Source organism: Marmota monax, unplaced genomic scaffold (genome assembly GCF_021218885.2).
Source record: "Marmota monax isolate L192 unplaced genomic scaffold, Marmota_monax_Labrador192_F-V1.1 WCK01_AAM20220418_F8-fsc00006, whole genome shotgun sequence".
In the NCBI taxonomy this organism is placed as follows: domain Eukaryota; kingdom Metazoa; phylum Chordata; class Mammalia; order Rodentia; family Sciuridae; genus Marmota; species Marmota monax.
In genome coordinates this window covers 29,887,452-29,914,338 of record NW_026693712.1, presented here as the reverse complement: position 1 = coordinate 29,914,338, position 26,887 = coordinate 29,887,452, and the positions used below count along the sequence as shown (strand labels likewise).

The following is a 26,887-nucleotide window of genomic DNA, read 5'->3' as shown; positions in this document are numbered from 1 at the left end:
ATTCATTAAATCTGTTTTTTTCTTTCTACTTCATCTTTATCTGTCAGATGTAAGAACATTCATTATCTCTCATTCTCTCTGTGTTTCTGGTATTGCATGTCGGCCTCTGGCTGTCTTTGTAATCCATAGTTTCAAGAAAAATTCTTTTTCAACCCTCAGATTTCTGCTTCCAAGCCAGTCCCTGCTTTATTATTCATGAAGAGAATTGGAAGTGGATTATTCTGTAATTATTTCTTTAAGAAAATAAATTTGTATTTCTTCAAAGAAAAAAATTAGATGTGGCTCTGTTGTTTGGTCGTGCAAGACCATCCTATCTACCTATCTATAAAACTGTATAAATATGTTACTCTGTATTAATTAGAGTACATATTTTTCATTCTCCATTAAAAATCCAAGGATTGTATGAAGAAGAAGACAGCACCTTCCAGCAGAATATATGATGTGCTAATGAGGGACAGTGTAAATTAAAGATTAGGTGGAAATCGCATTCTTATTGCTATACTATTTGGGCAGAGTAGTGAGAAATCCTACTATTGATTTTTCTTAGAATCTTTCCTATCCTATTTCTTAAGTTCAGAAAATTGTAAATTCCATAAGATAATGGCTTGCTCTAAATCAAATCAAAGCACTCTATACCCCATAGTTCTTAGGAGATGATCATTTTTTTATGAATCAGACAGTGGTTGGAGTTAATAATCCCTAATTAATATTTAGTACCCCAAATTCCTTTGATACCATTGCATCAACTATCTTTATAAATACTATTACTCATCATTATTATCTGATAGCCCTGATCAGCTCTTATTCTTCTACTTAACCTTTGCTAAATGAGCATGGCAACTGAAGTAATATTATTAATAATAATAAACCACTTAACCTCCTGAAAAATGATTGCCACTTCCTTGTCAATTTGATTTCCATTTTCCTCCCATATGTACCTAACTTCAATATGGCTACTCTAAGAAGCTTCTTCCAGCAGAAGTAGGAAAAGCCTATTGCCAGGAGGGAATAATGAAATTTTAAAGAGCCTCTTGTCTGCCCTGATGTTAGGGCAGCATGGCAGCTCCAGCTCTTTAATCATTAAATTCCTCTCAGCAGGGGCTTGGTAGCACTTCTCTCAGTAACTGCTGTTCCTGGGTCTCTATCTTAAAATCAGGACAGCAATCAAAACCTTGCATCTTGGCCTTTCTTTCTTGTGTCTCTACTGTGGTTGGGTTATATCAAATGGAATCCACATTACACGCCCACTTAACTAAACTATGAGCCTTGCCATGGATTTTGGGGTGTTTAAAGTTGTGTCCTTTATTTCATTTGTCATTTCTTTGCAGGGGTTTGGAAGGGACCTTAGAAGTTGAGTTGCCTAAGATTCTGTTACCAGTAAGAGAGAAAACCCAACACAAACTAGTTTAGGGAAAAAGAAAGTTTTTTTGTTTGCATAATGAAAACTTCAAGGAATGTGATGGCCCTAGCAACATCACCAGGATTCATTTTTCAATTCATTTTCTCCTGGTTGGCTCCATTTCCAGATTGATTAATGTCCTTCCTTTCCCCTCACAGCTTCAGCATCACATTATTTCACTAGTCTTGAAGTAAAGAGAGCCTACATCCCTGATAGGGGAACAGAAAAGTCTAGGTTGAGCCTTTATAGCATTCCTTTGTCTGATTTATCTCTTCCATCCTTGAACTAGTTATTGTGAGTGGAGAAATGAAATCCACTCTTTGGCTTAGCCTGACTTGTTCTACTCCTTGAACCTGAGAGTACAGTCGATACCATCTAGAGTAAATGGGCTGAGAGTAAGGCAAACAAAGAATGTTGGGTCAGCCAAACAAAGGTTGAGGTCTCATTAACACAAAACAGTACAGTGCACACAGAGATCCTCAACAGGAAATGTCCACCAGAGGGTTATCTCCAGCCTCCCACTTAATGCATACATTTTTTTCTATAACATCTTCAATACTTGTTCTATGCTTGAATATTTTGATGGCAAGAAATTCTCTAGATGTGGATATGTATCTCTGCTATGGTTGGGTTGTGCCATGCATAATTCACATTACATACCTATTTAACAGCTAGGAGGCTTATCCCTAATTTTTAGGTGTTATATAATTATGAGATCCATTCAGATGTTATAAAGTTCTTCGTTGTGTTAAACTTAACTCTGAATTCACCCTTATGGCAATAATTCAGATGGATTTGTTCCCCTTTCTCCATGTTAAATATTTGCATTTTGAAGAAACATGTATCTTCTGTATGCTTAATATTTCCCAGGTCCTCAACCAGTGTTCATGCTGATGTGATTACTTTCATCTAAGGCACTTTGGCTTCTCAGGGCTTTAATGTGGTCTAGAAGTGACCACAATAACTCATATAATTTATCTGGTCAGTGATGCTGTGATTACTTTCTTTGATGTGGATTCTAGATATTAGTATTAAATGATTAGTTTAAAATGATTGTATTAACCTCAGATATGTTGCCTTATGTTGAATTTGTAATCTCAGATCTTTTTATTTCATAAAATTATGCTGAAATTTTTAGCAGAAATTTATACGAATACGGTGTTTTTAAAAAATCAAATTCAAGACTTTATTCTAATTATATTTCACTTCATTAGATTTAGCATTGCACTTTTTCAATTGTACAGATGTTATTTTAATCCTGATTAACCAGAGGTTAAGCTGTTTCTTTCAGCCCTGTGTTGTCTGTTTGATAAGCATGTCTTTTATATCTTTATAAGTGTTGTTTATAAAATATGAATACCTGAATGGTTGATTTTACAAGTTTTGTTCATAGAGAATCGTGGTCACAAACCATCTCTTCATCAATTCTCTGTGGAATTTTGCCTTAATCTGTTGTTTTATAAATCTGTTTTCTTCCTAACTTGGAGAAAAAAAAAATTAGTTCAAGATTTTTCTCACCTGTTGTCTGGATCCTTAATAAGATATCTGTCTGGGGTTCTGCTTCTTCATCTGCAATTCCTTAGCACCTTAATTTTTTTTTTTTTTATGTTGTGGATTAAACCCAGAAGGCCTCACATACTCTAGGAAAGTACACAACCACTGAGCTCCATCTCCAGCCCTCACACCTTAAAAAATAAAAGCCTAGGAAGCAGAACTCAAAGTGACTGAAGGACACCTTGAATCTTCACATCTGACTGAGTTCTAAAAAAAGAAAGTTTACATATTCCACCCCTTTCTTTCATGTTTCTATTTCTTACTTTACTCAAGCAATTTCTTTCAGTTTTATGCCACTTTCTCTAATTCCTTATTTGACTCGTCTTCCATCTCTTCTGTATATATGCATTGAATTAGAATCTGGGAGATTTTTCAAGTCTAGTAAAGCCAATCCTAGTAAGAGAAAAAAACACTTATTTTTAGAGACAGGAGACCTAGATTTGAATTTTGTTTACAGTTTCTAAGCTTTGAGACTACATTAAGGTATTTGAACTCCAAGATTCTCAGTTTCCTTATCAAAAAAAAAAAAAAAAAAGGCACGAGGGCTTTCAAACTGTCTCATACTCTTGAATGACAAACTGCACTTTGTTAAGCAACTTGTACCAAGTGGTCTTGCTGACTGAACAGAAATCAGAGAGAGCAGGTGCCACAGACCTATTTCTTTGTTCTCTTTAATGCAATTTGGAGTGTTTCACGTTTTAGACTCATCAGGGCTCTAAATAGTCATAGTTTTTTTTTTTGGGGGGGGGGGGTTTGTTTTTTTTGTCTGCCTTCCTCTCTTCCTCATCACAGGGATTTTTTGCAAGTGCAAATACTCAGGAGTAGCTGTGTTTAACATAATATTAAGTTATATTCCACTTAGTCTCTGGCCTTTGTATGGTATGTCTTTGCTTCCTAACAGCAACCGTACATTCCTACCTATTTTCTCACATAAAAACCTATGGTTCTTTCCCTGGCTCCTTAAATTTATATTATTACATTATATATTGTATAATAACATTATATTTCAATTATTTCTTCCATTGCTATTCTTTTTATTTTGCATTCCTTAATTTTGATTGATGGCACAGAAGTTTGTTTTCCCCTTAGTCTAGCTCTTCTTGTGTGTGTGAATATAACAGTGCATTTCTTCTCAGCCTTATCTAAACTGTTTGATTAGCTGCTAATGTGCAAAATCATTAATAGGGAATTCAAACTGCTAAAATAAAGAACAGATGAATTCCAGCCCATAGGCCTCAGTTCAGTCTTTTCAGTTGAGTGCTTTTTCAGAGAAGCAAACAAAAATCATCAGTGCTTCCGGCACTGCGTGAAATGTGCAGGGTATTATTATATCCTGTAAAAAGTTAAATGTGGTTGAAATAAAGACCTCTCTGCCACTTATAATGTGGGGTAGCTGCTTTAGAACATTAATAGGCAGTTTGCTATAGCAACGGTGTATCCAGCTCTATAATCTGACTTGCATTTGTGAACTGTTCAAGGGTTAGCGTTCTTTGAATTACAAGAGTTTATAAACTATTTTATTTGACTGTGTGTGTGTGTGTGTGTGTGTGTGTGTGTGAGAGAGAGAGAGAGAGAGAGAGAGAGAGAGAGAGAGATTTCTCATTTAAATAAAAAAGTCCATTTCTTTTATTATTTGCCCTGTGTAACACGAGGGAGCAGCTGTTCATTCCATGAAACTCTAGCCATCCCCAGTGAAAGGATTAGGACTAGACACCCAATCAATTGAGTGATTTAATGTCCCTTGATGCTGTCAGTTTAAACATATAGACATCTGTTAAAGGGTGTCAACAAAGATTTTAAATGAAGCAGTCGGGCCCTCTTGAGTTGTGGTTAACTCCTTTACAGCTAAATTCTTCCTAAGAATTCTATATTTTCTTATCTATTTTTATTACTAAAGTAAATTAATATATTTAAACTGCTATTAATATAAGTAGAGCATCTTAGAATTCTGTTTTGTTATGTTTTCTTTTCTCCGTTATTTTTCTTCTTGGTTTGATGGATTGTAATTACATTTCTCAATTAATAAATTAGAGTCCCCAATTAATAAATTCAAGAACTTGCATAATCAATGAGATCTTTGATAGATGTAGGGGGAGCATAGTAGTAATATGTACAAGTAATTATAAAGATATGGAAAATTGGCTAGTCTTAAGAAATACATAAATTGCTCTTTTTTTATACACTAATAGCAGGAGTGTACTTTGTGGTAGCTAATGAAATAAACAATAAGGCCAAATTCTTAGTTGTTACATTATAATATGTACTAAAAAATAAGCCTTTTGTAAAAATATTTTTTAGTTGTAGATGAACAGAATACTTTTATTTTATTTATTTATTTTTATGTGGCCTGAGTATTAAACCCAGGGCCTCATTTGTGCTAGGTGAGCACTCTGCCATTGAGCCACAACCCCAGCACCAGAAATAATACATACCTTGATAAGTTGAGAAAGTAGATATATTCTGTTGGTCCAATTTATGATGATCAATATCTGACATATTTACTGTCTTACATAGTTTTGTTACTTATTTTTTTCAGTTACTTCACTTTCTGTTTCACAATTTACTGTTACATCACCAAAAAGTAGGTAATGAAATAAAAATAGATAATCTTCAAATTACCTAATTTTACTGTTTATTACCACTCATAGAAATTTAAAGTCTCTAGATTGTAAGTTTAGAGGCCCACACACAAATTGTGTTTGTGACAGCAAACCATAAATTATTTGACATATTTTTTCTACATTTGTGAGCAGTACAGAACAGTACCATGGATAAAGGATGTACTTCACTTACCTATTCATCAGCTACAACATTTTCATTTGACTTGACTGGAACAGCACTGTGGGTCTGGATTATTTATCTTTCTTCCTTAACACAGCTTTTTTTCTTGGAAGCCAAGCCCAATGTTTCAGATCCATGACTCTGAGCTTACATGACTGCCTGTGAATAATATTTATATTGTGAAATATTTGAGTGTCTAGAGAAATAAGCTAGATCTATAAGAAATGGTTTAAGTTATACAAGTTCAATGAATGCTCCTGAGAGGAAAAATCTCCTTTCTGCTCTTTCTACTTTGCCCCCATCAGTAAGTGTAAGAATGTTTTACATTAAAAAAAAAATGACCAGAGATTTAGATCCAATGGTGAATATTTAAATGAATAACAAGATGGCTTTGGGGGGGGCAGTTATCTTACAAAGTTACTGCAACCCATTCTTGGAGAAAACCAGGATCAAGTAAATATATCAGGTTCATCACTCTGTAGAGAGAAGATATAGAGTTAGGTGTACTGAGTTCTTATATACTGAAGTCTTATAAGATATGTAATAGACTGTTGGACTGCTGCCATTATTAGCTGTCAGTGGTAAATTAGAACACTATCTTACATACAAACTTGATTGTGAAGACTTGCTAACTTCTCATGTTACTGAATTTTAGATAATGTAGAAAAGTAATGTGCCATTATATTCCATGTTCAAGCAAATGAACTGTAAGAATAAATGGAAATTTTAGGAAATAAAAAGGAGAATGGGAAATCTAAATATCATCAGTAGATTTTGTCTGTAGAAGTCTCCTAATTGTGACATTTAATATACTTTTACAAAATGCTACCATTGGAGAAAACTAGGTAAATTATACAGAGAAAATTTCTGTGTCAGTTTTTACAGCTGCATGTGAATCCACAGTTATCTCAAAAATTTCCTTAAAAAAAAAAAAAGAGAGAGAGACGTAGTAACTCCTAAAGCATAAGTTTCACATTATTTATATAATTATGGTGACTTTCAAGCACTAAAATGTTTCTGAACCATGAGGAATATAAAACTTGAACCTTAAAAAATGAATAAGGAGATTACATCCTGTTTCATACACATAGATGGGAAACTTAGAGCATACTGTTTAGATGTGTCAAAATTTAGTTTTCCAATAACACAGACAAGTTGAAAGACAAAAATCATTTATGGTTGAATCCAGTACTTTTGTTTCCCTAATGAATAATTATGATATTTTAAGTAAAAAATTAATATTGAAAATATCTTAAGATTATAATATTAATTTCTTGGTTTTCATAGTATCAACCATGAGTGACTGCATGTTTGCCCTTAAATCCGTCTCTCATGATTTCATAATACCTTGTATATTCTTATACATCCAACAGTATTACACATTTCAATGTAATAATGGTCCCATGAACATCTTATATCTGTTTTGTTAGTGGTGCTACTTCCATTTCATTAATTTATGTATTTTTTAGATACTGCTGTGTGGTTTTAACTGCACATGATAGCATATGTAAACAGTTTTACTTAAGTTTTAGGTTGACAAAGCTGAATCAATATTTTGTGTTCAATTGAATGCATCATTAATAAGTACTACTTCAGGGACTTATTGTTTTCTTTCAGGAATAAGATATATACAAAAGGCTGTAATAGTCAAGAAGCTCAGATAATGATGTGATGAATATTTTTAATGGCAAGGGAAAGTAATTTGCAAAATTTTTGTTCTTCTACTGGGACTTCACATAAGTTCTATAAAAATATCAACTTACTAATCAATGGATATATGACAAATTTAAGCAGTCTGTCAACTTCCCAAATTGCAAATATATCTCAGTAAATATTCAATGTTATTCAAATTGTTATTTTGTTTATTCGGTGGAACTACAAAATATTAATAATTTTTTACACAGCATTTCCCAATACTATAATGGAAATATTTTACAGAAATATGCATTGATCATCCATTGACTTCCTCTAGCTGAAATACACACACACACAGACACACACACACACACGTTTATGTACATGTCTATGTAATGATACAATACTTTGTTTTAAAAATATAAGTTGTTCTCTTGGTGTTTCATACATTTATCCTCATATTACATAAGCTTGGATTAGAAGACTTTGTCATTCTTTCCATGGACATATACAGTTTTTCTCTCTTATTTGTTGTTTTTTCATGGCTTCAGTTACTTATAGTCAACCGTGATCCAAAAATATTATGTAGGATATTACAGAAATAAACAGTTAGTCATTTTAAATTATACAGTGTTCTGAGGGGCCTGATGAGCTCTCCCTCTGTCCTTCCCAGAATGTGAATTATCCCTTTCTCCATTGTACCTATGCTAGATCTGCTACCTTTCAATAGTCAACTCGTATATGTCTTGGTTATCAGGCTGACTATGCAGGTATCATGTGCTTGTGTTAAGCTAACCCTTCTCTTACTTAATAATGGCCCCAAAGTTCAAGAGTAGTTGTTTTATTTAGCTTTTTTTTTCCTATGCTGCAACTAAAAGACCCAACAAGAACAATTTTAGAGGAGGAAAAGTTTATTTGGGGGCTCACAATTTTAGAGGTCTCAGTCCACAGATAGCCAGCTTCATTCCTCAGGACTCTAGGTGAGGCTGAACATCATAGCAAAAGAGTGTGGCTCACATGATGATCAGGAAGTTAAGAACTTTCCAGATATAAATATATACCCCAAAGTGTCTCTCCCAGGGACCCACCTCCTCCAGCCATACCCTACCTGATTTGGTTACCAGTTAATTCCATCAGGGAATTAATTCATTCATTGGGTTAAGGCTCTCACAACCCAATCATTTTTCCTCTAAAACTTCTTATATTGTCTCACACATGAGCTTTTGGGGGACACTTCACATCCAAACCATCACAGTAGTGATTTGGGCATTTTTTGCAATATATTATTATATTTTACTTTATTGTTAGTTATTTTTGTTAATCTTTCACTGTGACTAATTTATAAAAAATATTATCATAGATATGTATGTACAGGGAAAAGCATAATAAATATAGGACTTGGTATTATGTTTGGTTTCAGTCATCCACTAGAGTCTTGGAAGGTTTGTTTCAAGAATAAAGACAGGAACTGGGGCTGTAGCTCAGTGGCAGAGCACTTGCCTCGCATGTGTGAGGCAATGGGTTCAATCTTCAGCACCCTATAAAAAAACAAATAAAATTAAGGCATGCTGTCCATCTACAACTACAAAAATAAAAATAAAGACAGACTACTGTAATTTCTCAAACAGGCACTGAAATAAGTATAATGTCTATGACAGTTGTCAATTGAAGAAAATATATTACTAGCAATTTAGATAGAAATATAAATTTAAAACATATGTGAACATGTGTATTCATAAATTTTATAATAACAAAGGTGCTGACTTAAAAAGCAGAAATTCACATATTCATCTTAAGTTTTTTAGTTAATTATTCCATAGTAAAGCTGTTGTGTTATATGGAAATTTTTTTCTGTTATTAAGCATATTTTTGTTTAAAATAAATTGGTTTTGGTTTTTAACCATTTTTGACATTCTGTTGATATCCTTATAATGTGTTCACATGTACCTATAGCATGCATAATAACATATTTTTATCACTACCCTCCTACTGTTATTATCATTACAGAAAAAGAAAATAAGTTACACTTTGTTTTGCAATTTGAAAGATTATCTGTTGAATTATAAAATTTGGACAGCTTTTAAAAATTTAGATTTAGTGAGTGTTTCCTAGTCTTCCAGGGTTCTGTGAACATGCAGATTCAGGCTTGGAGGATCTGAGACTACATTTCCCCTATAAAACCAATGCCACAGCTCCATTGACCACCCTAAATAGCTAATGGTATATATCATAACCCAAGAGACAAGAATGAAGTCATTTGAATCTCAGCCCTTCTTTGGGTCTCTTGAGAATCTCAAGTGAAAGGTCACTTGAGTTTCTGGTTGTTTATTTTCATTCTAATGTGTTTTGTTTAGCTCTTTTGACAGCAAGTTTGTTTACCAACAAAGAGGACTTGGACCAATTGAAGAAGACACCATTCTTGTTATTGATCCAAATAATGCTGCAGTACTCCATTCCAGTGGGAAAAACCTGTGAGTTAAATGGCATATGTTGTTACTAACACTTGTACTATATGCATTGTATAAAATGTACCATTGAATCTTGAAAAAGTTTTTTGGGGGGCTCACAGTTTTATAGGTCTCAGTCCACAGACAGCCAGCTTCATTCAGCTATACAGCTCCCCTTAAGAAAGTAGGAGACTAATTGGGCCAGTTCATCTTTTATTTTCTAAATAAGTGGTTCTAAACCTTGACTGATTATTAGAATCATCTGGGAAGCTTTCAAAAATTCCTCTTTTGGGAAACCTGTATTTATATCCTTTTCCTTCCCATTTTAAAATTTATAAGAATAAATTTCAAATACTATCCCACAAAAAGTATTTGAGGTGATGGATATGTTAATTAGCTTAATATAATCATGGCACTTTATTATTATTATTATTATTATTATTTATTGGATATTGAACCCAGGGGTACTGTGCCACTGAGCTATATCCCAGTCCTTATTTTTTGTTTTGAAACAAGGTGTAAGTTATACAGTCTGGCCTTGAATTTGTGATCCTCCTACCTCAAACTCCCAAATAGTTTAGATAGAAGGAGTGCATCATCACCCCTGGCTAATCCTTGTACATTATACACATATATCATTATGTCATATTGTATGCCATACACACACACACACACACACACACACACACACACAATGGTAATGTGTCAATCTGAAACTTTAAAAAAAGAATAGATTAAAGCCACTGATACACATGCTGGTCAGCTCGATTTGATACTAAAAGAAACTTTTTTAACAGAAAATTTACATACTAAATGCATCAAGTAATCAGTGATAAGAAAAAATGCTCTATTCTCATCTAAATGTGAAGACTAAACAAATATCATTTTTAGCTTTCCTTAGCATGCATATGTAATTTGGCTCTGAATGCCATTCATTATTTGGTCTTATTCCTAGATGGCATTTGACAGCCAAAAAAATGTTGGCTGATATTCATGGTCATTGAAAGAAAGGGACACCTGCTTAGAGTCTCCTCAACCATTGTAACCTGGCAGCCTCAGGAACTATACTCGACTCCATCTGCTTAGGCACAGGGAAGGCCAGCTCTTTGAAAGGCAGCAAGCCACTGCTTTGAATGCAGCTGCTTGTGGAGATGGTAATAATGAGACTCAGAATTTTCTGTAATATTCTCAGATGATGAATCAGGGGCCAAACTTTGTCTTTGAGCCTGTCTCTTTGGAGCTGTATCCATTACTCAGAGGCACCGTCATCCCAGAAAGGAATTAAGAGGGAAGGTGGAACAACTGCTGCTAAATCAACTTGGCCGGCAGTGGGGTGTTAGTGTTCAAAGCAAATCATAGCCCTTACTTCTTTTTTTTTTTTTAATTTTTTATTGTGGGTTGTTCAAAACATTACAAATTTCTTGACATATCATATTCCACACTTTGATTCTAGTGGGTTATGAACTCCCACCTTCACCCCATACACAGATTGCAGATTCACATCAGTTACACATCCATTGATTTACAAATTGCCATACTAGTGTCTGTTGTGCTCCGCTGCCTTTCCCATCATCCACCCTCCCCCCTCCCCACCTCTCCCCTCCCCTCCCCTCCTCTCTCTCTACCCCCTCCACTGTATAACCCTGAGGGTCTCCTTCCATTACCGTGCAATTTACCTTCTCTCTCCCTTTCCCTCCCACCTCTCATCCCTGGTAAATGTTAATCTTCTTCTCCTGTTCTTCGTCCCTACTCTGTTCTTAGTTACTCTCCTTATATCAAAGAATACATTTGGCATTTGTTTTTTAGGGATTGGCTAGCTTCACTTAGCATAATCTGCTCTAATGCCATCCATTTCCCTGTAAATTCTATGATTTTGTCATTTTTTAATGCAGAGTAATACTCCATTGTGTATAAATGCCACATTTTTTTTATCCATTCGTCTATTGAAGGGCATCTAGGTTGGTTCCACAGTCTTGCTATTGTGAACTGTGCTGCTATGAACATCGATGTAGCAGTGTCCCTGTAGCATGCTCTTTTTAGGTCTTTAGGGAATAGACCAAGAAGGGGAATAGCTGGGTCAAATGGTGGCTCCATTCCCAGCTTTCCAAGAAATCTCCATACTGCTTTCCAAATTGGCTGCACCAATCTGCAGTCCCACCAGCAATGTACAAGTGTACCCTTTTCCCCACATCCTCGCCAGCACTTGTTGTTGTTTGACTTCCTAATGGCTGCCAATCTTACTGGAGTGAGATGGTATCTTAGGGTGGTTTTGATTTGCATTTCTCTGACAGCTAGAGATGTTGAGCATTTTTTCATGTACTTGTTGATTGACTGTATGTCCTCCTCTGTGAAGTGTCTGTTCAGGTCCTTGGCCCATTTGTTGATTGGGTTGTTTGTTCTCTTATTGTCTAATTTTTTGAGTTCTTTGTATACTCTGGATATTAGGGCTCTATCTGAAGTGTGAGGAGTAAAGATTTGTTCCCAGGATGTAGGCTCCCTATTTACCTCTCTTATTGTTTCTTTTGCTGAGAAAAAACTTCTTAGTTTGAGTAAGTCCCATTTGTTGATTCTAGTTATTAACTTTTGTGCTATGGGTGTCCTATTGAGGAATTTGGAGCCCGACCCCACCGACTGTAGATCGTAGCCAACTTTTTCTTCTATCAGACGGCGCGTCTCTGATTTGATATCAAGTTCCTTGATCCATTTTGAATTCACTTTTGTGCATGGCGAGAGAAAGGGATTCAGTTTCATTTTGTTGCATATGGATTTCCAGTTTTCCCAGCACCATTTGTTGAAGATGCTATCCTTCCTCCATTGCATGCTTTTAGCCCCTTTATCAAATATAAGATAGTTGTAGTTTTGTGGATTGGTTTCTGTGTCCTCTATTCTGTACCATTGGTCCACACACCTGTTTTGGTACCAGTACCATGCTGTTTTTGTTACTATTGCTCTGTAGTATAGTTTGAAGTCTGGTATCGCTATACCGCCTGATTCACACTTCTTGCTTAGCATTGTTTTTGCTATTCTGGGTCTTTTATTTTTCCATATGAATTTCATGATTGCTTTCTCTATTTCTACAAGAAATGCCATTGGGATTTTGATTGGCATTGCATTAAACCTATAGAGAACTTTTGGTAATATCGCCATTTTGATGATGTTAGTTCTGCCTATCCATGAACAGGGTATATTTTTCCATCTTCTAAGATCTTCTTCTATTTCTCTCTTTAGGGTTCTGTAGTTTTCATTGTATAAGTCTTTCACCTCTTTTGTTAGGTTGATTCCCAAGTATTTTATTTTTTTTGAAGATATTTTGAATGGAGTGGTTGTCCTCATTTCCATTTCAGAGGATTTGTCGCTGATATACAGGAATGCCTTTGATTTATGCGTGTTGATTTTAAATCCTGCCACTTTGCTGAATTCATTTATTAGCTCTAATAGTTTCTTTGTAGAGCCTTTTGGGTCTGCTAGATATAGAATCATATCATCTGCAAATAGTGATAATTTAATTTCTTCTTTTCCTATTTTTATGCCTTTAATTTCTTTCGTCTGTCTAATTGCTCTGGCCAGTGTTTCGAGAACTATGTTGAAGAGAAGTGGAGAGAGAGGGCATCCCTGTCTTGTTCCAGATTTTAGAGGGAATGCCTTCAGTTTTTCTCCATTCAGAATAATGCTAGCCTGAGGCTTAGCATAGATTGCTTTTACAATATTGAGGTATGTTCCTGTTATCCCTAGTTTTTCTAGAGTTTTGAACATAAAGGGATGCTGTACTTTGTCAAATGCTTTTTCCGCATCTATCGAGATGATCATATGGTTCTTATTTTTAAGTCTATTGATGTGGTGAATAACATTTATTGATTTCCGTATATTGAACCAGCCTTGCATCCCAGGATGAATCCTACTTGATCATGGTGTACAATTTTTTTTATATGTTTTTGTATCCGATTCGCCAGAATTTTATTGAGGATTTTTGCATCTAGGTTCATTAGAGATATTGGTCTGTAGTTTTCTTTCTTTGAAGTGTCTTTGTCTGGTTTAGGTATCAGGGTGATGTTGGCCTCATAGAATGAATTTGGAAGTTCTCCCTCCTTTTCTATTTCCTGAAGTAGCTTGAAAAGTATTGGTATTAGTTCTTCTTTAAAGGTTTTGTAAAATTCTGCTGTATACCCATCGGGACCTGGGCTTTTCTTAGTTGGTAGTCTTTTGATGGTTTCTTCTATCTCCTCAATTGATATTGGTCTGTTTAGGTTTTCTATATCCTCCTGACTCAATCTGGGCAGATCATATGACTTAAGAAATTTATCTATGCCTTCACTATCTTCTAATTTATTGGAGTATAAGGATTCAAAATAATTTTTGATTATCTTCTGTATTTCTGAAGTGTCTGTTGTGATATTGCCTTTTTCATCCCGTATGCTAGTAATTTGAGTTCTCTCTCTTCTTCTCTTCACTAGCATTGCTAACGGTCTGTCGATTTTGTTTATTTTTTCAAAGAACCAACTTTTAGTTTTGTCAATTTTTTCAATTGTTTCTTTTGTTTCGATTTCATTAATTTCAGCTCTGATTTTAATTATTTCTTGCCTTCTACTTCTTTTGCTGTTGTTTTGCTCTTCTTTTTCAAGGATTTTGAGATGAAGTATGAGATCATATATTTGTTGGTTTTTTCTTTTTTTAAGGAATGAACTCCAAGCAATGAATTTTCCTCTTAGAACTGCTTTCAATGTGTCCCATAGATTCCGATATGTTGTGTCTGTGTTTTCATTTATCTCTAAGAATTTTTTAATTTCCTCCTTGATGTCTTCTATAACCCATTGATCATTCAGTAACCTATTGTTCATTCTCCAATTGATGTATGCTTTTTCCTTCCTTCTTTTATCGTTGATTTTCAGTTTCATTCCATTATGATCAGATAAGATGCATGGTAATATCTCTACTCCTTTATATTGTCTAAGAGTTGCCCTGTGACATAATATATGATCTATTTTTGAGAAGGATCCATGTGCTGCTGAGAAAAAAGTGTAACTGCTTGATGTTGGGTGGTATACTCTATATATGTCAATTAGGTCTAGGTTATTAATAGTGTTATTGAGTTCTATAGTTTCCTTATTCAACTTTTGTTTGGAAGATCTGTCCAGTGGCGAGAGAGGTGTGTTGAAGTCTCCCATGATTATGGTGTGGTGGTCTATTAGACTCTTGAACTTGAGAAGAGTTTGTTTGACGAACATAGCTGCACCATTGTTTGGGGCATAAATATTTATGATTGTTATGTCTTGTTGGTGTATGGTTCCCTTAAGCAGTATGTAGTGTCCCTCTTTATCTCTTTTGATTAACTTTGGCTTGAAATCTATTTTATTTGATATGAGTATGGACACGCCTGCTTGTTTCCGAAGTCCATATGAATGATATGATTTTTCCCAACCTTTCACCTTCAGCCTATGTATGTCTTTTCCTATCAAATGCGTCTCCTGTAGGCAGCATATTGTTGGGTCTTGTTTTGTGATCCATTCTACTAGCCTGTGTCTCTTAATTGGTGAGTTTAAGCCATTAACATTTAGGGTTATTATTGAGATATGGGTTGTTCTTCCAGCCATATTTGTTTATTTCTGTTACTAAACATTGTTTGTTTTCCTCTTTGATTGTTTCCCCCCCCCTTTACTGTCCTACCTCCCACTGTTGGTTTTCATTGTTATTTTCCATTTCCTCTTCCTGTAATACTTTGGCTAGGATGTTTTGAAGAGATGGTTTTCTAGCTGCGAATTCTTTAAACTTTTGTTTATCGTGGAAGGTTTTAATTTCATTCTCCATCCTGAAGCTTAATTTCGCTGGATACACAATTCTTGGTTGGAACCCATTATCTTTCAGTGTTTGAAATATGTTATTCCAGGATCTTCTAGCTTTCAGAGTCTGTGTTGAAAGATCAGCTGTTATCCTGATTGGCTTGCCCCTAAATGTAATCTGCTTCCTTTCTCTTGTAGCTTTTAAAATTCTCTCCTTATTCTGTATGTTGGGCATCTTCATTATAATGTGTCTAGGTGTGGATCTCTTATGATTTTGCACATTCGGCGTCCTGTAGGCTTCTAGGATTTGGGATTCTGTCTCATTCTTCAAGTCTGGGAAGTTTTCTTGTATTATTTCATTGAATAGACTGCTCATTCCTTTGGTTTGGAGCTCTGTACCTTCCTGTATCCCAATGACTCTTAAGTTTGGTCTCTTAATGTTATCCCATATTTCTTGGATGTTCTGCTCATGGTTTCTTAACAGTCTTGCTGAGCTGTCTATGTTCTTTTCCAGTTGAAATACTTTGTCTTCATTGTCTGATGTTCTATCTTCTAAGTGTTCTACTCTGTTGGTAGTATTCTCCATTGAGTTTTTAAGTTGGTTTATTGCTTCCTGCATTTCTAGGATTTCTGATTGCTTGTTTTTTATAACCTCTATCTCCCTGTATAGTTGATCCTTTGCTTCCTGGATTTGTTTGCGTAATTCGTTGTCGAAGTGATCTTTCATTGTCTGATTTTGCTGTTTAATGTCTTCCTTGATACTCCAGATCATCTGAAGCATGTATATCCTGAATTCTTTATCTGACATTCCATCTGCTGCAGCTGTTACCTCTTCTAAAGTTGCGTTGACCTGCATTGCTTGTGGTCCTTTCTTTCCTTGTCTTTTCATACTGCTTGCGTATGTTTCCTGCAGGTGCGGGCGGCGGCTCTGCTCTCTCCTTATTCCAATTGGGGTGTCGTGGCTACCACGCCGGCAGGTCACTGGGCCTGTTCTGGGAGCTGGTGGCGGCTCTGTTCTGCCCCTACTCCAATTGGGGTGACGTGTCTGTCGTACCAGCAGGCCACTGGGCCTGTCCTGCTGGTCGGTCGCAGATCTGCCCACCTTTCGGGCACGAGTGGAGGCTCTGCTTTGCCCCTACTCCAATTGGGGTGTCGTGACTACCCCGCCTGCAGGATGCTGGGTCTGTTCCTGGCAAGGGAGGCGACTCTGCTCTGTCACTACTCCAATTAGGGTGGTGTTTGTACCCCGCCGGCAGGCTCCTGGGCCTGATCCGCCGGTCTGTTGTAGGTCTGCCTACCTTGAAGGCGCGGGCGGCGGATCTGCCCTGCCCCTCCTACCACGCCTGCGGACCCCTGGGCCTGATCTGCAGGTTGATCACTGGTCTGCTCACCCTGCGGGCACAGGTGGCGGTTCCGCTCCACCCCCACTCCAATTGGGGTCATGTGACCACCACACCGGCAGGGCCTGATCCGGGCGTGGGATAAGGATCTGCTCTGCCCCTACTCGAGTTGGGGTGACGTGTGTACCACACTGGCAGGCCACTGGGCCTGACCCGCCAGGCTGTCACAGGTCTGTTTACCTTGCAAGCGCGAAGGGCGGCTCTGCCCTGCCCCTCCTACCACGCCCATGTACTACTGGGTCGTGGGTCTGCCCACCTGGCGGGTGTGGGTGGCGGCTCCGCTCCGCCCCCTCTCCAATTGGGGTCACGCGGTCACCACGCTGGCGAGCCGCTGGGCCTGCTCCGGGGGCTTGCGGCGGCCCGGCTCCTTCCCTCTGGCTCGAGGACAAATTGAGGAGACTCGGGTGACTGAGCCTCACCCCCCTTACCAGGAGACCAACTGCTTATGTCACCGCTGGTATTGATGAAGATCTCTCCTCCACCGCTTTCTGCTGACATCAGATCTCTGCCATGTTGGTATCCTATGCGAATGGCAGCATTTCGTTCCCCTTGCCAGGCAACCCAAGCAATGGGTGAGTCCTGACCTGCCCTCAGCAGGACCCGGACCGAGACACAGTTTCCGCGGGCTCCTAGCCCCGGTCCAGGGAAGTTCCGGGAGCCGGAACTCGGCTGCTCCGTGCTCGGTGTAAGCTCCTATAAGTGTAGGCTCCAAGAAGCAGCCCCCGCGGGCTCAGTTCCGGGAGCCGGAATTCGGCCGCTTAGTGTTTGGTGTATGCTCTGATAGTAGCAGGGTCCAAGAAGCAGCCTCCGCGGGCTCCGCAGCCCTGAGCCAGGGCGGTTCCGGGACGGTTCCGGGAGCCGGAACTCGGCCGCTCTGTGCTCGGTGTAAGCTCCTATAAGTGTAAGCTCCAAGAAGCAGTCCCCGCGGGCTCAGTTCCGGGAGCTGGAATTCGGCTTCTTGGTGTTTCGTGTTTGCTCTGATATTAGCAGGGTCCAAGAAGCAGCCTCCGCAGGCTCCGCAGCCCGGAGCCAGGGCGGTTCCTGGATGGTTCCGGGAGCCGGGACTCAGCCGCCCCGCGCTCCGTGTTCACTCCGATAAGATCAGATTTTAAGAAGCCCCCAGGCGCTGAACCCTAGCAATCTGTCTGCAAGCCGCAGGCGAATTGCAGCCTGAAATTACCTGTTCTATGGCTGAATGAGCTGCGGTCAGTCAAAAACAGGTGTGGTGACGTCAGTTTACCAACATGGTGGCTGCTGGCCTCCTCTGTGGTCTGACCGGTGTGGAGAACCGAGATGGACCGCTTCCTTCCCCGTCTCGAACCCAGAATTCAGCCCTGAGTGCGGTGCTTGCGCGTCTGGCAGAAACTGCAGCGCTGTAACCCTGCGTCTCTATCCCAGCGCGCCTTGCAGACTCTAGCCGCGGGGCGATTTGCTGAATAAGCAGTGTTACCCTCCGTGCGACAAACCTCTCGCGTTTGAGTCCCCGTAGCCGATCCTCATGCGATGGAAATCCTTCCTCCAGGTTCCGGCGCACCCCACTATTGCTGGAAATTCCTAACAAGATATCCTTTAGCCGTCCTGACTTGTCATACTCCCACACAGTGAAGCAGCACACGGGGGTAATGCACTCCCCTCGCCGCCATCTTCCCTCCTCCATAGCCCTTACTTCTTATAGCCAAAACAGTGATTTAGTTCAGTTAGTTAGTTGAGATCAGAGTGTTACCATCTTGGCCCATGGAAGAATGGGCCAGGGTGGGAGCCGGAAACTGGTGCCCACACCAGGAGCCTAGAAACTGACAGATGAGGCTTGTAGATTGTCAGATATCCTTTGACCAGAATAACCTTAACATACTATCCTTGTACTGATTAACTCTGTTCATGTTCCTTAAACCTGCAGGCCTCTGTCCACATCAGTGTATAATTCTTACTCAAGTCACCCACATTAATTGGCTAAATAAATTAATGGTTTTCTAGCTCACCACTTCACTTGGTCTGGATGATCACGGCCCTACTGAAAGTTGTTTTCTTTATGTTTTGTTGTTTTGGGGCACTCTTAAAAAAGTTAGAGTCATATTTTTACTATTTCATATTAACATTATATTTTTGCAGTATATTTTACCTGTTCATTCTATGAAAATCAAATTTCTCCAGAAAATTTCTTTTATACATATTTCTAAAATGTTAATATTTATGATCAAATTTGTTTTTAATTTGATATTGTTATTTAATATAACATACTGTATAATATTTATAGTTCTCATATAAGCTTCGTTTATATAGATTTTCATATGATTGATTAAATGCTGCTTAAGCTTTGTCACAAGGAAATCTATATTATGACATTATTATTATGTTCTTTTAACAATTCATTTTCTATAATAATATAAATCTATTAACTTATAAATGTGTATGGCTTTAAAAGATTAATTAGAAGGATTAATTACAAACAAACTACTCTTACATATACTTAGAGAATAAATATATAATTAAGGCTGTAATTTTTATTTTGCAGGTTTTACTTGCCACATGGCTTGAGTATAGACAAAGATGGAAATTACTGGGTCACAGATGTGGCTCTCCATCAGGTAATCTCCCCATTGAGTGGTATTCAAATAGAAGATAACAGGGTTAAACTCTAGAAAGGTCTGAAGTTATCTAGGTCTTTTTCTGTGACTTAATAACATTAAAACAAGAATTGGATCAACCATGTTCTGCTCAGTTTAGCTTGCTATTACAGAGGACCTTAGATTTGGTGCCTTGTAAACAACAGAAATATATTTCTCACAGATATAGATATGAAAGTCTGAGATCAGGGCGACAGCATGGTGGGGATCTGGTAAGGGCCCTCTTCTGGGTCACAGACTGTCAACTTGTCATTGTATCCTTAAATAGTGGAAAGAGAGAGTGAGAGCAAGCTCTTTGTCTCTTCTAACAAGGGCATTAATCCTGTTCACCAGGTCTTCACCCTTTTTACCTAATTGATTCCCAAAATGCCCATTTCCTAATATCATCACATTGAGGCTTAGGATTTTAACATATGAATTTGAGAGACACACACATTCAGTCCATATCAATCCACATCTTCAATTTTTTTTCTAGCACTTCATGCAAGCAAAAGGTAATATGTAAATTATGACGATACTCTTCCCCCTTGGGTTGGAAGATTGTTTATGGCCAGTTGTGGAGCTTCATTAGAAGCCCATCTTTGTGGGCCCTTGAAGCACCTTGGCTTTCTACATTTGATTTTATTTCCTCTATCCTTGAATTTTATTTCTATTTCTTATTTTTATTTCTGTCACTTACGTTTTACCATCTTTATTTTCAATAAATGGAAGCAAGGTCTCTAGTAAATACAATTTATCAATAAAAAAATAAATATTTTTGTCCTTTTTTGGAAAAGTTATACTTCAGTTACAGAATATCTTAAGGTCTTTCACCCCAGAAGACAAGTTTAAGTATAATACATGTGGCAAAGAAATAGGAAAATTAGTGGGGAGGAGGACTAGAACACAGATTTCACTATGAGTCATTAAGTGAAGTCTCTCAACAGTCTTCAACATTCATCAGTAAACCTTTATTTCTTGTCCTGTTGTATTATCTAGAGATCATTGTCATGTTAGCTAAGGAAAGAGAAGAAAGCACAGAGAGGGCACAGTAGCCTTTCCACATACTGGTTTCTATTCACTATTTATTTACTGGATGGCCTTGAGCAAATCACTTCCTCTCAATATGCCTATTTCTGCAATGAAGGAATCACAGCAGGTGATTTCTAGGGTCCTGTCCAGTTATAAAAAGTACCTCCTTTTAAGTAATTCTCTGGGAGCTAATACTCTTAATTGCTTGTGGAAATTTGGGTGTGTGTCAATGGTCATCAATAAAGTAGATAAAGCTCTTGCTCATGTTTTAAAAGGTATTCAAACTGGATCCAAACAGTAAAGAAGGCCCTCTCTTAGTCTTGGGAAGGAGCATGCAACCAGGAAGTGATCAAAATCACTTCTGCCAGCCCACTGATGTGGCTGTGGATCCAGGCACTGGAGCCATCTATGTGTCAGATGGTTACTGCAACAGCCGGATTGTGCAGTTTTCACCAACTGGAAAGTTCATCACACAGTGGGGAGAAGGTACCCAAAATACTCTTCATTTCTAATTGTAATTTTTAGCCATTATCACTAGGAACCAGACATTTGCCACTTCTCACATTTTTTAGGATGTAATTCTCCTCTACAGCAAAGAAAACAGGGCTATTGGATGCATCCATTTGGCTTCATATCTCTCTCTTTCTCTTTCTCTCTCTGTCTCTCTCTCTCTCCCACACGTGTTATAAGGGAGAAAGAATGCTTCTGCCAAAAATATTTAGATATTTGTAGTGAGGGACATTATGAAATAAACTTTTAAACCACTTTACTTTTTTTTATTTTCAGATATCTAATGTTTCCTATCATGAATTTGTAAAATTGCAAAAGTGTAGAGTCAGACTTTGAATAATTTTACAAATTGTATATATGAGGCTTTCCTTTGTTCCATAGAGTCTTCAGGGAGCAGTCCTAAACCTGGCCAGTTCAGTGTTCCTCACAGCTTGGCCCTTGTACCTCATTTGCGCCAGTTGTGTGTGGCAGACAGGGAAAATGGTCGGATCCAGTGTTTTAAAACTGACACCAAAGAATTTGTGAGAGAGATTAAGCATGCATCATTTGGAAGAAATGTGTTTGCAATTTCCTATATACCAGGTATTTCATCTTTTTTATGTATGTTTTTATTATACTGTACTCTATCCTAAAAAAGTATTTGCCTTTACCTGCTTTTTAAAATAAATCTGTTTCTTATTGAGGGGTTAATTCTATATCATATCTTAAAGTGTCTTAAAATTGTTAGTGCACTGAAAATCATTTTCAACTCAAGTGCCACTATTCCTTGTACTGAAATAATGAAGAACTTAAAAAGATTTAACAGCTGTTTGTATTGGGTTTTAAATGTTCCCAAATATTGATTTTCATTTTTTCTTAACTATGATCATCTGCTCTAGTTATTACACGTTTAATATTGTCTTCATACATCATCAACAGATGGTATATGTCTGATAAAATCAGCATTCAAAACATTTCTGTTTCATATCTTTTTTAGAAGTGGTAGCCAATTTTTAAAATGAGATAAATATATTAAATAAGTGAGGCTATGTCTAAATACTAGAAGAAATAACCAATATAATTTTGTTTTTTATTTTCAAATATATTTTATTAACTTTAAGAAATTTCAGCCAGGTACAGAGGCACAAGCCTATAATCCCATTGTCTTGGGAGGCTGAGGCAGGAGGATTGCAAATTCAAAGCCAGCCACAGAAACAGAGAGATTCTAAACAACTCAAAGAGACCCTGTCTCTTAATAAAATACAAAATAGGGCTGGGGATTCGGCTTAGTGGTTGCGTGCCCCTGAGTTCAATCCTCGATACCCCCCCTCAAAAAATAGAAATATCAAAAGAAATTTGAGAAGTAATCCAAACTTAAAAATATATACATAATTAGGGCTGGGGATGTGGCTCAAGAGGTAGCGCGCTCGCCTGGCATGTGTGCGGCCCGGGTTCGATCCTCAGCACCACATACAAAACAAAGATGTTGTGTCTGCCGAAAACTAAAAAATAAATATTAAAAATTCTCTCTCAAAAAAAAAAGATATACATAATTCATATTATAACATAACATAGCATTTAAATAATAAATGCCAAGCAACTTAAAATATAAAATTTATACACAATTTAAAAATATATGTTGCAAAATGTGTCTATACTTATATTAAATAGCATTGACTCTTTATAATCATCCCTATAATAGTTACATATTTTATACTGTGAAAGGTTCACTTGGCTATTATCTTCCCAAGTAAACCCATTTTGTTTAGGACATGAAGTAGGTGACTGGATAGGGAGCAAGATTATCTTCCCCAAGAAGGAAAGATTTTCATTAATAAACCACGAAAAAACACTCTGGTTCATTTTACCTCACATTTAAAGAATTATTTGCCAGGACCATTCACTTAATAAAGAAAGTGATCAAGTTAATAGAGAACAAAAATAAATATAAGAGAAAATTAAATGGAAATCTGGTTAAAAACAAAATCTGAGCAAAAGAAATTATACATTATCTGTATAATGTTCAACAACAGTAATTGATGTTTATATTTTTATTTTACAGTATGATATGGTAAAAAAAATCTGTAATACTTACATAAAGGTGAAATATTTTCAACAGTGATTTAGGGCTATACATACTTTTTATTGTTTTGTGGTGCTAGGGATCAAACCCAGGGCCTCTTGCATGCTAGACAACCACTTCTCTACTGAGTGACACACCCAGTCCTAGTGCTATGTATTTTTGAATATGTTTTAAATCACTGAAAATGTCATATACAAACATCTGGATTGTTTATTTAACCAAAACATAACTATTTCTATTATTTCAGTTGAACATTACCATACTAAGAAATATAATTTTACTACAAAGTATATTCATAAAATATACATAGTCATAAAATATTCACTTAGTGAAAAATATATTTCATAGTTCAAAATATGTATCTCACATTTTCAAATCCCAGTTGTTTAAAATCAGATTATTCAGCTGAACATTGGTGTGGGTGCACACCTCTAATCCCAGCAACTGGGGAGACTGATTGCTAGTTTGCAGGAGGATTGCTAGTTTGAAGCCAGCCTGAGCAACATAGGGAGATCTTGTCTCAGAATTTTAAAAACATAATAAAAAGGGCTAGGGATATATACAGTGGTAAAGCACATCTAGGTTTTATCCCTAGTACTAAACTAAGGTAAACTAAAATTTATTCTATTTATACTGTAACTTCACTTACTTTCTTTGCATATTTCTTTCTGACTCTCCTTATAGCTAAGGCAGATAATACATATTTTACATGTTTTTCAAATGATTTGACATCCCAAATGATTGACTTAAATAATCTAACTTTTCCCAATTCCTATATAGGATGCCTATAATATCTATATGTACATGTTAGTATATGTATGTGTCGATCACTATGTATTCCCGATTTCTGTTGTCTTTCTAAGTACAGCAAACCCTCCAATTTCTGGGTTTTCCCTTATAAGCTTAGTTCTTTAACTAATTTGCCCCTGATATGGTTATGTAGGAGGCAACTTTTTTTAGTATTTCATTTTCAAGTTTTTACTAGGTTAAACATAAATGGATTATTTATTTGTATAATGTACATGCATATATTTGAAAGCAGTCAATCTGTATTTTAGAGAAAGACTAACTAAATGTGTGTCACAGGTTTGCTCTTTGCAGTGAATGGGAAGCCTTTCTTTGGGGACCAAGAACCTCTTCAAGGATTTGTGATGAACTTTTCTACTGGGGAAATTATAGATGTCTTCAAGCCACTTCGCAAGGTATTCACACACATTGCCTGTGTTTTTAATTTTCATGAGAATAAAACTGAAATATGAATCTTGAATAAATCTTTAAAAACTTTTAGATGATTTGATAAAACTTTCTTAGCTATGTTGATAGGAGTATGCTATTATGATGTTTTATTTAGAATAAATGTCCTTATTTGTTCTTAGATCTATTTCTGCAGATGAAATTGAGCTCTACATTCAGTCCCCAGGTTGTTATTAGACTTTAGATATTGTAGCACATTTAAATATATTATAGTTAGAATACCAAAAAGTATTTTTTTCCTGGTTTAATACAAGTAGTGAAGACATCACATGTTAAATGTACATGTATAATTCTCTTAGATCTAGCAGAAATCGTGTTCTCTCTGTTTTTTTTTTTTTTTTTAATCATTGTGACTTTGCTAAGCAGAAAGGCTTGAAAATAGCACTTCCTGGAATTTATTTAAGTTCTAAAGACTTAGTTTAGGTCAGAGCCTAAAGTGTGGTTTTGGCTTCACAAAAAGTTTGCCACTGTTTTTTCTAGAAATAGTGCTTTTTACACACACAGTGACTATGGCTCAGTGTTTACATAGACTGTCTGTCTTCCCAGTGCATGTTTTCTACAGTATGATTGCCAGAGTGATCACAATGTTCACATACACTGCAGGAATGTGTTTGTGGTACACCAGTTTTAGAAAGTTCAGCCAGCTAAAATACTCAAATAAGCATTATTTTTCAAAATATGTAGTCATTGACGTTACTTGGATCAAAATGCAACTATCTTAAGCCATCAGAGTATAAGATACCAAGTTTGGTCAATTTTTTTTTAAAAAAAGAACTTTAAAAGGCCTCAATATTTAGAAATTAATGTTAGGCTACTGGCAGTCTGGGTTTATCACATTTCATTGGAGAAGGTATGAACTAAGTACCTGCTTTGTGTCAGATATTGTCCCAAATACTGATGATGACAAAGAGTGCCAAATGACAGTGGACACAGCCTCTTCTACAATGGAGCTTTTAGCAAAAATTAAAGTATACAAATCAAACCAAAGTGAGTCTGAACTAAAGATTCCAACACAAGCTTTTTTCTTAGGGTTTCTGTTTGTATTTCACAAATAAAATTTTCACAGAACTATTTCTTCTGAAAAGCATTAAGCAATTAAATATCAAATCATAGCAGTTGTCAGAAGAAAATTCATTACATTGATGATACATATTTTGCTTTCATAGTGTTTCAGATCTTTGCTAATTTGTGTCCTTATGAGGTAACTTTCTCATATCTATTGGTGAAGAATACAAAGTACACAGAGTCATCCCTCAGTTTCTTTTTTTTCTTTTTTTTTATTTGTTTTAATTAGTTACACTTGATAGTACAATGATATTGACATATCATACATTTGAATCAGATGAGGTATAATTTCTCATTTTCCTGAGTGTACAGGTTGCAGAATCACAGTGGTCATGCTGTCACATATATACATACAGCAATAATAAAGTCTATTTTATTCTGCTGTCCTTCCTATCCCCCTCCCATCACTTCTCTCTACCCAAACTAATGTGAAACACTTTTTTTCCCCCTCACATCGTCATACGTGTATTCTGTATAACGATGAGGGTCTCCTTCCATCTTCCGTGCAATTCCCCTTCTCCCTCCCTTTCCCTCCCACCTCTCTTCCCTATCTAGAGGTAATCTTCTTCTCCTGCTCTTCCTCCCTACCCAGTCTCTTCTCTAAGGAATCTAAGGAATGACGATGATGTCCCTCATCGTCTGCTTTCTCATATACCCTTCAGAATGGAATTTTTGTCTTCTTTCTTCTGCAAGGAATCTAATGTGGAAAAGAAAAGGCATGATCCCCACAACTCTATTTTCTTTCAGGTCTTCACTTGGTGTTAATAGAGTGTTTATGTTTTTATTTTAATGATGTTGTACTATGTCAACTAGAATATTAACTTTTAACTAAAATATGCCTTTAGAAATCAAAACTATATGCTAAGCAAGAGGCCAAACTCTAAATGAACCTTACTGGTGTAAGAATCTGAACAACCTTGAATTAAAATTTCAGAAAACATTGTGCCTAAACATCAGCACTCACCAGACATTCAGCAGTGAATGAGTACAATATGCGAGTCAGTACAGCAAACTTGAACAGATGAGATTTGCTTTTCCTTTATGTTCACTCAGTAAACTGAAATTCATGAACAAATCTCTCAGAATTTTCATTTAATTAGATTATCATCATAAAAAATTGGGTGAAGGAAATAATAATAGGTGTATGGACTTCTAAGAAGAGATTTGTTCTTCAAGTCAAAGGTCAAATTTTATATAATGTGTCTGTGTCTCTGTGCATATCCATATCTCCTCACATATTTCAGGTCTCCCTCTTTCATGATTGGATTCTATAGAACTGTTTACCTCTGAATCTGTGAGCTCCATCTTTATGTTTATTCAGGGAAATTAAGATAATAGGACCATGAAGATGATCTGTGAAATGCTGTCAAA

The 26,887-nt window shown here is 36.7% G+C and overlaps 1 protein-coding gene across 8 annotated transcripts in view; it reads left to right on the top strand.

The window, feature by feature from the left end:
* The window catches only part of Pam (peptidylglycine alpha-amidating monooxygenase), a 310,405-nt gene that overhangs the window by 260,926 nt on the left and 22,592 nt on the right, over nucleotides 1–26,887 (top strand). For all 8 annotated transcript variants that reach the window (XM_046459990.2, XM_046459989.2, XM_046459988.2 and 5 more), the window contains 5 exons: nucleotides 9,724–9,840; nucleotides 19,503–19,575; nucleotides 20,901–21,111; nucleotides 21,517–21,717; nucleotides 24,284–24,399. In XM_046459990.2, the coding sequence (XP_046315946.1) occupies nucleotides 9,724–9,840; nucleotides 19,503–19,575; nucleotides 20,901–21,111; nucleotides 21,517–21,717; nucleotides 24,284–24,399 (718 nt within the window). The remainder of the gene's footprint in view (nucleotides 1–9,723; nucleotides 9,841–19,502; nucleotides 19,576–20,900; nucleotides 21,112–21,516; nucleotides 21,718–24,283; nucleotides 24,400–26,887) is intronic.